This window comes from Elgaria multicarinata, chromosome 3 (genome assembly GCF_023053635.1).
Source record: "Elgaria multicarinata webbii isolate HBS135686 ecotype San Diego chromosome 3, rElgMul1.1.pri, whole genome shotgun sequence".
NCBI lineage: Eukaryota > Metazoa > Chordata > Lepidosauria > Squamata > Anguidae > Elgaria > Elgaria multicarinata.
In genome coordinates this window covers 152,526,238-152,541,552 of record NC_086173.1, presented here as the reverse complement: position 1 = coordinate 152,541,552, position 15,315 = coordinate 152,526,238, and the positions used below count along the sequence as shown (strand labels likewise).

The 15,315-nt window shown below is 44.9% G+C and overlaps 1 protein-coding gene across 1 annotated transcript; it reads right to left on the bottom strand.

Moving 5' to 3' along the window:
• Window positions 1–5,843: 5,843 nt before the first annotated feature.
• On the bottom strand, window positions 5,844–7,361 carry LOC134396080 (zinc finger protein 420-like; the record flags this gene model as incomplete). Its single annotated transcript, XM_063122432.1, has 2 exons — window positions 5,844–6,079; window positions 6,158–7,361. Coding segments are annotated over 2 exons (1,416 nt in total), but the record flags the coding sequence as incomplete, so codon positions are not given.
• Between the last annotated feature and the right edge of the window lie 7,954 nt (window positions 7,362–15,315).

Below are 15,315 nucleotides of genomic sequence, written 5' to 3'. Positions count from 1 at the left end.
ATTGGGTGACCATATGGAAAGGAGGACAGGGCCCCTGTATCTTTCGCAGTTGTATAGAAAAGGGAATTTCAGCAGGTGTCAGTTGTATGCATGCAGCACCTAGTGAAATTCCCTCTCCATCACAACAGTTAAAGCTGCAGGAGCCCCGCCCTCTTTTCTATCTCATCTCTTTTCTTACTCTTGGTGGATTTTCTAGATGAGCTTTGCCAAGTCATGCTGTCTTTTACTGATTCAGAAATTTCCTGACTTGAACATGTTTTAAGTATGACTGCTTTCTGGATGTTGGTGTGGATGTATTTTGGTAGGCCTAGTTTCTGAAGGTTTTCTGTAAAAAAAATAATGATGTGATGTGACTACTGGAATAATTGTAACTTTTTCTTGCTGCCACAGTTCTTTAATTTCCATAGCCAATGGTGTATATTTTCTTTTCTTTTCTTCCTTTTCTGCAACTTTTTTGTCATAAGCTATTGCTATGTCAATGAGATAGTTGTGTTTTCTTTTTTGTTTGTGACTGTTATGTCTGGTCGATTGCAAAGTATTGTCTTGTCCCAGAATTGTTCTGTCCTAGCATAGTGTAGCTTGGTTTGGCTTGTTTGAGGGAAGGGGAGACTGTATCACACAGAATATAACAAAAGCTACAAAAGTAGGAGTGAGTGAATACATTGTTCTTTATTTCAGTGCTTTTAACATTAAGATGTTATCTAGAACAGGTTTGTCTTAATAGTGTGATGTAAAATCAGACATGTGACCAGGGCCGTGTCCGGGTGGGCATGCCCCCTTGGGGGCTGGACATGTTGGTGGGTCCGCCCCCTTGGGGCGGTCATTGTGTTCTCCTTTTTGGTTTCCAAAATATGGTCACCCTACTTTAAGGACACCTCATCCTTTTCAACTTCCCATGTGCAGTTTTGGCAGCCCGCCAACAATAACAGGGCTTCAACAATGTAACTACTGACCCATGCCTTATCCTCTGTTTGAGAGCAGCACCACAGTCAACCGCAGAATGTAGACAAAGACACACATGGCTGCAAGCTGCTCAGCTCAGCTCTAGGGAGGGCCCGGTCTACCCAAACAAGAGCACCACAGCAGACCAGCACAGAAGCACACATAAAGATACCAGGACAGGGTGAATGGGCACGCAACGCAAGGAGGAGGAGTGGCCAGATGCCTCCAGTAAGAACTCCATTTACCCCCATGCAAGTGGCATGTAGGCACTCATCAAACCCCTAGCCTTGTCAGCTCCAGAGGACACTGATTAAGTTAACCCCGCCAAATCCATTCCACTGGCTAGCCGTCCAGACATCACCATATAAGGGAAGGGTTACATGCAGGTATGTGGCACAAAGCACATCTGGGAGCAGGTATTTCATGTCAGTTAGGGTGACCCTATGAAAAGGAGGACAGGGCTCCTGTATCTTTTGACAGTTGTATTAAAAAGGAAATTTCAGCAGGTGTCATTTGTATATATGGAGAACCTGGTGAAATCTCTTCTTCATCACCACAGTTAAAGCTGCAGGAGCCCTGTCCTCGTTTTCATATGGTCACCCTAGTGTCAGTGTATTCACTCTAAATAAAAAGCATTTTACAGACCTGAATGGCAAGGGTTAACCAAGCTCCTGAAATGAAGGGAGCTAATTGCATCAGCCAGGGTGTGCTGATTAGCAGCACCTGGGATGTTGCTGGTCAGGCTAAAAACCCTGTGTATATATTCTGTAGATAATGTTCATGTTGTTGTTGGGTAGTTGATGAAGTCGGTGATGGTGGATGGTTGTTAGAAATTGTATTTGTGATTAATTGGACCAGCAGACTCTGTGTCTTTCTTCAAACTGGAAGAAGGGAAGCGTGTACTCTGACATTTTGCACGTGGTGATGGTGGTGGCCAGATGTTTTCCCCACTGCAGTTCCTTCCCTGACCACCACTCCAGTGCACCTGCGCATGCCTGGGTGAGGTGAATAGTGAGGCGGGCCAATAAGATACAGGCAAATGACGTGTAACATCTGGACTATATATGCTGTAGTTTGAATGTAGCGCGGTGTGACCCTGCCTTTGCCATGTGAGCACCAGGTCATCACAATATTTTTGAGAATAAATGTTTGCAGCCCAACGCCTTGCTGCGATCTTTCATGAGAGTTTCAGTATTGGACTCTGATGCACTCGGATTTGGCATAATTTATGCAACAAAGATGTTTTGGATTACAACTCTCATCATCCCTGATTGCCCATGCCTACTCAGTCTGATGGAAGTTGTAATCCAACACATCTGGTCGGGTGATGGCTAGATGGATGGAGAGAAAGAGAGGGGGTGGAAATGGGGTGTCAGAAAGAGAGATCTATCCTTGCCTTTGCACCTTGCTGGACAGGGAAGAAGAGGGAGGGAAGGAAAGAGAGAGAGAGAGAGAGAGAGAGAAGGAAGGAAGGAAGAGAGAGAGAGAGAGAGAGAGAGAAGGGAGAGAGGGAGAGAGAAGGGAGAAACAGAAAGGAAAGAGAAAGAGAAGAGAAAAATGGGGAGGCATGTGGGTGTGTGCACAAACACACACACAAGAGAAGAGGCCTTTTTTCAAAGCGCCAATGGTGGCTGGGGAGGAGGAGAGGCGACCGGGCTTCAAAAAAAGGTCTCTGCTACTGAAGGAGGCCTTTTTTTGAAACACCGATGGCGGGGGGGGGGGGGCAGCGAGTCCCAGACTCCCACCCAGTGCCCCCACCAGGTGCTGCATCTGGTACTGGTGGCCCTGGGCCAGCCAGCCATCCCCCCAGCCACACAGCTGAGGATGGGATGGGGTGATAGCTACACTCCTGGCCACATACCTTCCTGGTTGGGTGGTTTGCACAGCTGCCTGCGTGAGGATGGGGTGGGATGGATGGCCGTGCAGCGCTGCTGGCCCTGGCCCAGCCCCCAGCCGATGCCCCAGCAAAAAATGAGCCACATGGCTAAGGAAGATGGGGCGGTGGATTGGGTGGATGATAGCCGCGTTCCTGGCCACGTACCTTCCCGGTTGGTGGTGGTGGTCATCGTCGTCCATCCTCTCTCTGCTGCTGCTGCTGCTGGTGTTCTCTCGCTGCTGCAAACAAGAGTGTTGTTGCCAGTTTGCCGCCTAAAGATGGCTGTTGCTCCTGCACAGAGCAGGCAGCCAGCTGGGTCTTTAGTACACATGCGCGAGATCTCAGCTCCTGACCCGGAAGTCTCGCGAGACTTCAGATTTTTGGAAACCAGTGGGGAAAAAGGCAGGGCCATGGGGAAGCAAGGCCTACAGAAACCACGGCTGGCCAGGGCACTCCCATTTTCCTGGTGAGTTGCCCCTCAGCCCTGGTTTGTCCGGTAGGCCTTATATCCCCGGATAGGTCTAGAGTTCTCCATTCACTCAACACCCCATTCAGATATGAATACACACACTGCCAGCACATGCGTGCACTCCCCCACACACACTTAGATCACCCACTCCAAAAACACACGCATGCACACATCCATTCACTCAATCACCCCATGCAACCCATTCAGACATGAATACACACACTGCCAGCACACACACGTGCGCACCCCCACACATCTTAATCTCATCTGCTACTTGCTTCTTTTTCTTCTCCTCCGGAGGAGGAAGATCTGCACTGGCTGCCCCCAGACCGTTTTCGCTCCCCGTCCTGCGTGGCTGGGAGTAAACTGAGCCCTGCCTTTTGCCTCTCGTCACCTTGACACCGAAAAGCATAAGGGCGATGAGAGGCAATGGGTGGGGCTCCGTTTTTTCTCCCCGGCTCAGCCCAGCCCAGCCGCCCGGGGCAGGCAGCAAAAACTGACCTGCCTAGATCAGCGCTGGGGAACAGGGGCTGAGAGACGTGTTCCCAGAAGTCCAGAACGCGTCTTCCAGATCTTCTCCTCAGCGCTGATGCAGGCCTTCCTCTGCGCGCTGGAGCAATGGCGCCAGTGCATAGGAGAAGCCTAGACCGGCGCTGGAAGACGCATTCCGGACTTCCGGGAACACGTTGCCCAGCCCCCGCCACCCCAGCCTCAATCTAGGACGGCTCTGGTAGGGCTGCTGCACGTGTTCCTGGAAGTCCAGCACTGCGTATAGCAGCACCAGCCCCCGCGTTTTGCCCAGACATAATGGGGAAAATGGATTTCCCCCTGGATCGGGTTTGGCCCCCGATTCTGGACATGTCTGGACAAAACCAGATGTATGTTCACCCTATGATGGATGCTGAGATTCTGTAAGCTCCCAGCTAAGAGCCATTAATACCTGTATTGCTTTAGAGAATGTCCATCCTTTTTTTATGGGAATTCAGTGTCGCAAAGTGTGGTGATGATCTTTAGCTTCACAGAGGCTTCCATTTAACCAAGTGTAATCCATAGGATTGATCCCTCAAAGTATTCTGCTACTGTCACCTTCTCTTGTTGAGTACATGTCGGAAAATGTGTTCCCATCTGAGCCAGTCGTGAATTGATTACCAAGTGTGAAAAGAAGGAAAACCCGGTAGGGGAGTAAAAAATAAGCCAAAGGCAAGGGCGGAACCAAGGAATCTTCTACAATAATATTATTAGTAAAAGGTTTATTAAAGTGCCAGGTGGCACTTAATCAAATTATTTAATCATTTGAAATACGCCTCTAGGAATATTTATTCCCAAATAAATACTGAAATCGGGACACCAACAAAATTGCAATTAAGTAATAAACTAGAGTTGAACCGCCCAGAGAGCTTCGGCTATTGGGCGGTATAAAAATGTAATAAATAAATAAATAAATAGAGTTTATCCTGTAAAGGAAACCAGACCCAGCCAAACCGGCTGCCCATTGGATTTTTCAGATCTCTGGAATAACGCACACAGCTCTCAAAATTGAAAGGGTTAGGCCCAATCCTTTATTGAAATTGGAAGGGTAAGAGGCAAGCAAACAACAGATTAGCTACTAAAATTTATACAGATATAAGCACCTTGAACCCCAACACCAGCAAAACTAATACATTGTTACAAAGCATACATCACCAGCCCAGGCTTTCTCCATCTCAGACCCCCAGGCCCCACAATTGTTATACTTTTATAGCCACTAACTATTCTACTCCCCCCCTCCCTCCGGATGGGCCATTTCGCCCTTCTCAGATGTAAATTTCTCAAGGCCGCTTCCCTCGACTTGGAGGAGCCAGGAGATGCCCACACGCCCACGACCAGGTGGTGAGATAATCTGTACTTCTGCATTTCTATAATAAACAATAGACAATTGACAAGATTCATAAAAACAGCAATTCTTTGTACACTTAACCCCTTCCTTACATACCCTATCTCCAATCAGCATAATTGCCAAAATCATTGAGAGTATTAATCAGTTTCATCAAAGTTGGAACTGACAACTGGAGTTTTGAGATAAACAGCAAAAGATCATCAGCATAAAGGATGTTAAATTCTAAGCCAGCATGCACAAAACCTTCAATAATTTGTGTAACAGCACACAACAGGGGTTCCAATTATCATCAAATATCAGTGGGGACGTTAGACATCCCTGTCTAGTGCCCCACTCAAGTGAAAAATAAAAATAAACCATTAGTCCTTACTCTTTCTCCAATATATATACATTTAAATGGATTCCTACCACTGGGAGTTCTTTGATGTACAGTAATATAAAGAGTTCTGACCAAATATTAATTTTGTTTCTTCCAACTGTGTAAAGTCTTCAATGTTTACAAAATGTTCCTCTATCACTGAAGCTTTCTTCACTCCATACATTTCTATGGTTTTTTCGAGTGAGTTATTTGTTGTACAGTAAGTTTTGAGCGAATATTGAATCGATTTCAACACTCCATACATTTGCATGTTTTCCCTGTATGAGTTCTTTGATGTGCAATAAGATCTGAGAGATCACTGAACCTCTTGCCACACTCCATGCATTCATATGGTTTCTCCCGTGTGAGTTCTTTGATGTTTAGCAAGTGATCTACTATCACTGAACCTCTTTCCACACTCCATGCATTTATATGGTTTCACCCCTGTATGTATTTGTTGATGTCTAGTAAGTTGTGAGCTCAAAATGAAGCTCTTTCCACACTCCATGCATTGATATGGTTTCTCTCCTGTGTGAGTTTTTAGATGTCTATTAAGGCCTGAATACCAATTGAAATTCTTTCCACACACCATGCATTGATGTGTTTTCTCCCCTATGTGAATTCTTTGATGTTCACGAAGATTTGAGCTCCGACTGAAGCTTTTTCCACATGTCATGCATTTATACAGTTTCTCCCCTGTATGAGTTCTTCGATGGACAGTAAGTGTCCTACTATCACTGAAGCACTTTCCACACACCATGCATTTATAAGGTTTCTCTCCTGTATGACTTCTGTGATGAACAGTAAGACCTCTGCTCTGACTGAAGCTCTTTCCACACTCCATGCATTTATATGGTTTCTCCCCTGTGTGAGTTATTTGATGGGAACTAAGGCTTGATCTCTGAGTGAAGCTCTTTCCACACTCCATGCATTTATATGGTTTCTCCCCTGTGTGAGTTCGTTGATGGGAACGAAGGTTTGAGCTCTGGATGAAGCTCATTCCACACTCCATGCATTTATATGGTTTTTCCCCGGTGTGAATTCTATTATGTACAGTAAGTTTTCCACTATCACAGAAGTTCTTCCCACACTCCATGCACTTATATGGCTTCTCGCCTGTGTGCGTTCGTTGATGAAGAATAAGTGCTCCACCCTGACTGAAGCTCTTTCCACACTCCAGGCAATTATATGGTTTCTTGCCTGTGTGCGTTCGTTGATGTGCAGTAAGTATGCTACTATCTTTGAAGCTTTTTCCACAGTCCATGCATTTATATGGTTTCTCTCCTGTGTGAGTTCTTTGATGATAAGCAAGGTGTGACCTCTGAGTGAACTTTTTTCCACACTCCATGCATTTATATGGTTTCATGCCTGTGTGTGTTCGTTGATGTACACGAAGGGGTCCACTTTCACTGAAGCCCTTTCCACACTCCATGCATTTATATGGTTTTTCCCCTGTGTGAATTCTATTATGAATAATAAGGTGTGATTTGCATCTGAAGCTCTTTCCACACTCCATGCATTTATACGGTTTCTCGCCTGTGTGTATTTTTTTATGTTCTTCAAACGCTCCACTCTGACTGAAGCTCTTTCCACACTCCATGCATTCATACGGCTTCTCACCTGTGTGAACTCTATTATGAATAATGAGGTGTGATTTGCATCTGAAGCTCTTTCCGCACTCCATGCATTTATACGGTTTTTCCCCTGAGTGAGTTCTTTGATGTGTAGTAAGTGCTCCACTATTTGTGAAGCCCTTTCCACACTCCATGCATTCATACAGCTTCTCACCTGTGTGAATTCTATTATGTGTAGTAAGTGTTCTAATACGACTGAAGCTCTTTCCGCACTCTATGCATTTATACGGCTTCTCGTCTGTGTGGGTTCTCGAATGTATATTGAAATCAGAATTATATTTGAGTATCTTCCCATGCACCGCATACTTTTTCTTTTCCTTTCCCTTCTGATTTTCTTGTGACACCTGTAGTTCATGGATGTGAGCAGATTGAAAAATTGAGCATTTCTCCTTCATTGTCGGGTTTCGCCAATGGTATTTTTGTCCCCTTTGTTTCCGATATGTCTCACTGTGCTGCCCATCACCTGCTTTTGGGAGGAAAAAAAAATCTTGTTAGGGCTTCAAGGAAGAAACCTAGGATGTCAAGAATGAAAAAGCCCAACTATCTGCTTCATTAGAAGAGGACACAGAAGAGACATCTGTCCAGGTAGATTTTTAGTGAGCTTGACCTTCATGGTTCCTATCTGCTGCTTTTGTCTGGCCAAAGAACAACTGTCTCTTTGCTGGCCCAGGCCCCTGACCCTGCACTCTCACTGTGAGATCTTTTCCTCCATGTAAAAGATTGCTTTAGCTTCCTGCATCTAGGCCACAAAAGGTGGGCAGCTTTAGGATGCAGCTGCAAACAAACGGGTGGCACCAAAGGAGGTTGCCCCTTTGGGGTAGCCAGTACAGGGATGACTGAGGGCAAGGACTGTTGGGCAGAGTGGGGGAGTGAAGGGACTGCCCATGCGCCTGCCGTTTTATGTATAGAATGTGTTATTAGACCTACACTTATTGCCTGTTGGCATAGGAGATGTGTTTTCAAAAGCTACAGAGTGGTGGAGGGGCACAGGGAGCAGCCATTGAACAGCAGAGGGAGATATGGTGGCCCTGGTAATTATGGTAAGGTCCCATGGCAAGTGAGTCTAATAAGAAAAGGAGTGCAGGATGGGTGGGAGTATTTAAAAAAGGAAATTTTAAAGGCACAATTACAAAAAAATCCAACAAGGCGAAAAGATAGAAGACAACAGAGGAAACCAATGTGGCTCCACAAAAAGCTTAGAGGACCTGAAAACAAGAAAGGATACATATAGGAAGTGGAAGGAAGACCAGGATACAAAAGAAGAGTACAGACAGGTGGAACAGAAGTGCCGAAATGGCGTCAGGAAGACTGAAGCGGAGAATGAGCTGAGATTAGCGAGCGATGCTAAAAGCAATAAAAAGGCTTTCTTCAGATGTGTGAGTAGTAAAAGACAGGGGAAATAAATGGTGGTCCAACTGCTTAAGGAGGATGACAAATTGATAGCAGATGACAAAGAAAAGGCTGAAGTGCTCAATTCCTACTTTGCCTCAGTCTTCTCCCAAAAGCGGGTCTATGACCCCCCTGGAAAAAGTGAAGCACAAGCTGAGGGGGCACAACTGCAGTTTGAGATTTATAAACAAATGGTCAAGGGACACCTAATTTCCTTCAATAAGTTCAAATCTCCAGGGCCTGATGAACTGCATCCTAGAGTAATGAAGGAGCTAGCGGGGGAAAAAGGGCAAAAAGGAGGAATCTGGGAACTACAAACCAGTCAGTCTGACATCCATCCCTGGGAAAATTCTGGAGCAGATTATAAAGAAGTCAATCTGTAAGCACCTTGAAATCAATGTAGTGATTACTAGAAGCCAACATGGATTTGTCAGGAACAAATCCTGTCAGACTAATTTGATTTCATTTTTTGATTGGGTAACCTCCCTTGTGGACTGTGAGAATGCTGTGGACGTTGTAAAGGAAACTGGACCCAGCAAAGCTGGCTTTTCCACTGGATTTTGCACAGATCCCCAGAACAAACGCACACAGCTCGCAGTTTGGAGGTTTAAGCCCAATTTATTAGGAAAGAGGCAAGCAAACAGGATTAGCATCTAAAACTACGAAGACATGCAGATATATATTGAACCCAAAACCAAGCAAACTAAAACTAAGTTACAATATCATACGTCACCCAGCCAGGGAGTCAGCCAACTCAGAACAAGAGCCCCATTTCAAAGTATACCCTTTATAGATACATTTTCCACTCCTTCCCCCTCCCTTCGGCTCTCCCTGCGATGATCGTTTCACACCTCTCCTGAGATGTTAATTTCTCTCAAGGCCGGCTGGCCTGGCCCCAAGCGGTTCCAGGATGTACCAGAACGCCCCCATACAACACTTTAACATCTTTAAAAACAGCCATTCCTTGTATGAATTTACCCCTTCCTTACAGACGTCATATATCTTGACTTCAGCAAAGCTTTTGACCAAGTACCCATGACATTCTGATTAACAAACTAGCTAAAAGTGGGCTAGATGGAACAACTATTAGGTGGATTCACAGTTGGCTACAGAATCGGACTCAAAGAGTGCTTCTCAAACTGGGGAGAGGTAACAAGTGGGGTACCACAGGGCTCAGTCCTGGGCCAAGTGCTCTTCAACATTTCTATTAAACATTTCTATTAAATTTCGACAAGGAGGTGCAGGGATCGCTTATCAAATTTGCAGATGACACAAAATTGGGAGGGATAGCTAATACCCTGGAAGACAGAAACAAACTTCAAAGTGATCTTGATAGGCTGGAGTGCTGGACTGAAAACATCAGAATGAAATTTAATAGGGATAATTGCCAAGTTCTACATTTAGGAAATGGAAACCAAATGCACAGTTAAAAGATGGGGGATACTTGGCTCAGCAATACTACAAACGAGAAAGATCTTGGAATTGTTGTAGATCACAAGACGAATAGGAGCCAACAGTGCGATATGGCTGAAAGAAAGGCAAATGCTATTTTGGGCTGCATTAATAGAAGCATAGCTTCCAAATCACATGAGGTACAGGTTCCTTTCTATTCGGCCCTGGTCAGGCCTCTAAATCTATAGTACTGCGTCCAGTTTTGGGCTCCACAATTCAAGAAGGACGCAGACAAGCTGGAGTGTGTTCGGAGGACAGCAACCAGGATGATCAGGGGTCTGGAAACAAAGCCCTATGAAGAGAGACTGAAACAACTGGGCACGTTTAGCCTGGAGAAGAGAAGATTGAGGGGAGACATGATAGCACTCTTCAAATACTTAAAAGGTTGTCACACAGAGGAAGGCCAGGATCTCTTCTCGATCTTCCCAGAGTGCAGGACACGGAATAACAGGCTCAAGTTACAGGAAGCATGATTCCGGCTGGACATCAGGAAAAATGTCCTGACTGTTAGAGCAGTACAACAATGGAACCAGTTACCTCTCCCAGAACATTTGAGATCTACAACTTCAATCACAGCTTTTAAAGCTCAGCTAAAAACTTTTCTTTTTCCTAAAGCTTTTAAAACTTGATGCTGCTCAGACTTTAGACTGTTAGTTATACTGTTATACTGTTAGTTTTACCCTACCCTGTGCCTGTTTACCCTACCCAGTGCCTGTTTCCATTCTCTTCCCCTCCTTATTGCTTTACTTTGATTTTATTAGAATGTAAGCCTATGCGGCAGGGCCTTGCTATTTACTGTTTTACTCTGTACAGCACCATGTGCATTGATGGTGCTATATAAATAATAATAATAATAATAATAATAACCTATAAAGCCCTACACGGCTTGGGACCGCAATACCTGATGGAACAGCTCTCCCAACATGAACCTACCCGTACACTGCGCTCAACACTTAAGGTCCTCTTCCGAGTGCCTTTCGGTGGTGGCCCCCCAACAGTGGAATGATCTCTCTGATGAGGCTCACCTGGAGCCAACACTGTTATCTTTTAGGCGCCAGGTCAAGACTTTTCTCTTCTCCCAGGCATTTAACGCCATTTAACAACGCTAAATGTGAACCGCCCAGAGAGCTCCGGCTATTGGACGGTATAGAAATGTAATAAATAAATAAATAAATAAGTTTGTTTTTAATGGACCCCAGAACTGTTGTTTTTAAATGGATACTGTTTTTATACTGTTGTTTTTATGTTTCTGATGGTTTTTAAATTTTGTATACTTTTTAACGTTTACTGTTTTTAACTTCTGTAAACCGCCCAGAGAGCTTCGGCTATGAGGTGCAGAGTTGAGGCTAAAATGATCATCAATGTCAGCTTTAAAATAAAACATTAAAAGTTGTTTAAGAGCTCCGAGTGAAATTAAAAGTCTTTGCCTGGCGCCAAGAGGCCTACCTAGCACCTACAGAGAGGAGCTAACCATTGACAGCCAACCATTGAAGAGGTCCTCTCTCTCTCACACTCACTTCCTTTGCCACCCTCCTTGGCACCCACAGAAGGTCCTCACTCGATGATGTAAATGTTGAAGTCCTGGATTAGGACTGGTTTTTGTATTTTCCATATTTCTGTACAAGTCTGCAAAACCTGGAAGAACTGAAGACTCAGCATCAGTCAATCAGCTTAAAGGTCAAGTTTGCAGGTGGACTTTATTGAAAAATTGGAATGTTGCATAAGTGTAATTTTCTTGTGATTGCCAATTAGTGGTTTCATCATTTGTTCAGGGAAGTGTATATAAAGAGAGGTTTGGATCATTGTAACCAGATTAAATGTTATCTCTCTGCTGCTGTGAACCATGCTGTAAGATGTATCTATCACCAAGTATGTGAGTATGTTAGTGTACATTGTCTTGCCATAATTGTGTTATATCTATCAGTAAAATACTTTATTTTTGTACCAAACAAAATAGACTCTGTCTTGAAGTTAATTTGGTCTTTGCTGATTTCATAGTTAAGAACCGCTGTTACTCTGCTACTTCACTGGTACTAGCTGTAACATAGCATAAAAGTACAGTGAATAAACCCCAAAAAGGTTTAAAAATATATAACCCCAATAGTAAAGTGACTGAAAGGGGGGAGACACAGACTGGAAGAAGGGTTCCCTTTAGTACCAAACTCCCAATTGATGCAGGGCTTCATAGATCCAAACCAGCAGTTTGAATTGGGCCCCAAAACTAATCAGAAGCCAGCAGCAGACAGAAAGGAATGGCATATTAATAGGTTCACAGTATCTGGTTCCTGGCCAAACTCTCACAACCATATCCTAACCCATCTTCAAGAGCAGCCCCAGGAACAACCATCCAAGTGGGTGGTTACCAGAGCAAGTACTGCTAAAGCCAGGATATTTAGGTCCCAAAAGGGTCATTGCTGGGATACCAGCCAAAGCTGGGGGAAAGCGTTCTGCACCACAGAGGCTATTTGTGCCTCTAATGACAGTGAAAGATCCAACAGTAAGAACGTGAGAAGAGCCATCTTGGATCAGAGTTCGGTCCATCGTGTCCCACATTCTGTTCACACAGTGGCCAACCAGAAGCCTGAGGGTACTTCTTTAGGAGGAGTGCAGCCCACTTCAGAGCACGTTGAACACCATTGATTTGGACCAGGAAATTACCTCTGTCTTTCCTTTTAAAATTTATTTTCATTTCCGTGTATTTGGGAATGCTTCATAACTTAGCATGCCCCTGTCAAGTCTCCATCAAGCTACAGTTTAATGGCACACATGCGGTCCATTACCACACCTCTCATCTCCTCTACTGAATTAGACCTAAAGGGGAAATGCAACACCACGTTGCCAGCATTACTGATGACACTGCACTCCAAATCCCTGGATGAGCTCACTCAGCAGTTCCTTAACTTCAATGTGAGACAGAGTGGAGCTCTGCAAGAACCTAAAGCGACAATGCCACGGGATGGAGGACAAATCCTCCACTCCCACCCCCTGGAAATGGCCAAGAAAGCATGTGTGGAACCACTGTCGCCCCCCCCCCCCTTCCAAATTCAGACAGCAGCATCTGAACGATGCCATAGATAGTGATATTGAAAGTCGCCGGCAATTCAAATAGAATCAAGAGGGTAACATCCCCCCATTTCTCCCCCAAATACAGACATCCCATTGAGAAACAGAGATTTAGTCCTTCTGCAACAATGGGAAACATTTGTTTCTGGAGCAGAGCAGGCCAACACAGCCTTGCTAATTCTCTGGAGTCCAACTTATATGGGAGTGATTCTATATTTAATATTTCACAAATGTCATAATGAACCAACGAAAGTCCAATATATCACCAGTTGGGCTAAGTTTAAAAGTCTACAACTACTTGGAAAAGATCCTCTGGAGGACAGGATGCAGTGATGGTGAAGAAATATCCCTCACTGCCACAAAGTAGGTCCGTTAAGGAGCGTACTAGTGCTCTACTGGATTTGTCATGACTTTCCCTCCACTTGCTTTCCAGCTGTTTACTCACTTGCTTCCTGAGTGTAGGTGTGTATCACAGGGTGGCCAAGGCTCAGCTCAACAGGAGAAGTGGCCTGGGAGCACTGGTGTCAACATCTTTGCCTTTTAGGGATCAACCACAGCTTTGACAGGAATGCCAGTTCATACTATATGAAAAATCCTCCAGAGACGGCTGGAATCCATTAGCCTTGGTGGAGGACCATGGGGTTAAATGTGCTTAGGAAGTAAAGATTTCTTACTGACAAAGTGAAGTGAGTATTTGATTTATTCCTCAAGTAAGACTCTAACTGCTAGTAACCAGTGTGCTTCCAGCTATTTGCAGTCAGCACGCACTCTGGAAAATCACTGAATACCCCGACACTGAGGACTCATCTACACCAAGCAGGATGTTCCACTATGAAAGCGGTATATAAAAGGCAGGAGCCACACTACTCCTTTATAGTGGTAGTGGTAGTGGTATTGAAGTGCACTGACAACTGCTGGGGCCCATTGACACATACCATATACTGCTTTCATACTGCTATATGCTGCTTGGTGTGGCTCCTCCCTTTTATATACTGCTTTCACAGTGGAATATCCTGCTTGGTGTAGGTGAGCCCTATATCGCAATGGCCAAGAAAAGAAATTTATCCCATTGTCATTTATGAACTAAGGAAAAGGAATCCTTACCCAGAGATGCCTCAGCTCCAGACTCCTCCAGCATGACTTCCTGGGACAGAGCTCTTTGGCCTGGATCTTCCCCTCCTTAAAGGGCTCCGGCTGTGGAAAGAGGGGGGGGGAAACTCTCCTCAGGAATATTCCCCCTCACATGCACCACTGCTCTCAGTTTGGAATGGGACTTTCCCCCTTTGCGTCTTACGGCTTAACTTCTACTAAGGTGCCTTAAGCTTTGGAGGAAGGGGGAAATGGACCACATCAATTACGAAAGTGGGATTTCACTGTCCTATCTTGTTTTCCTTTGTGCTCTTATCTTTTTTCAAGGTGGCTGTTGTAGAAAAGGCCTGAAGTTTAAACTATAAATATCTTGCTGTCCTCCTTCCCCATCTTTTTCTAAGGATATCATGATTGATTGTTAACATTTCAATCCCACTTCTGCTCCACGGAGTTCAGTGTGGCACACATGGCCCTCCTCCCTTTATCTTCCCAACAACTCAGTCAGGTAGGTTGGGCTGAGAGAGTAACTGGAAGAGCTCTGAAGCTGAGTGGCGATTTGGAGCCCAGATCTTTCAGGCAGGGGAACTGCTATGGCTGGGCCCTGGGGCCAAAGTCCAGGACCCTGCAGCCCGATGGGATGGCTCTACCCAGAGACCAATGGGGCTTGGCAGCAGAGGCAATCAGGCCTTGTGCCAGAGTATGGGTAGGGCAGGACCCACCACCAAGGACACTGCATGCCGCTGCATCCTTTCTGTCTTCTTAATTTTAAAACCATTTTATGGTCAGGGGGCAGCCAGGGAGGAGTTTACATGGTAAACAATGCTTGCTACCATCATTTTTACTTTAAAAATATACCATCCCTTTCTATTACAAAATGTTGCTTATTCTCAAGTGTGGAATATGAAATCCCTGTCTTTGGTACAGCTGTATTCCCGTGCCAATAAAAGTTTTCAGGGCGTATTCTGACTCTGAACCCCCAAAGCAGAGTGGGCTCATTTTCTTCCACACAAGTAAATGGGTTTAGCACGGGAGCAGCAGATGCAAACAGCATTTGATTCCTGTAGTCATGATGGTGCTATGACAGAAGTTTCAAATACAAAACTGCACATGCTCAGAGTATTATTATTATTTACAGTTTTCAAAGAGGGGAATGGCGGGCGGGCGGAG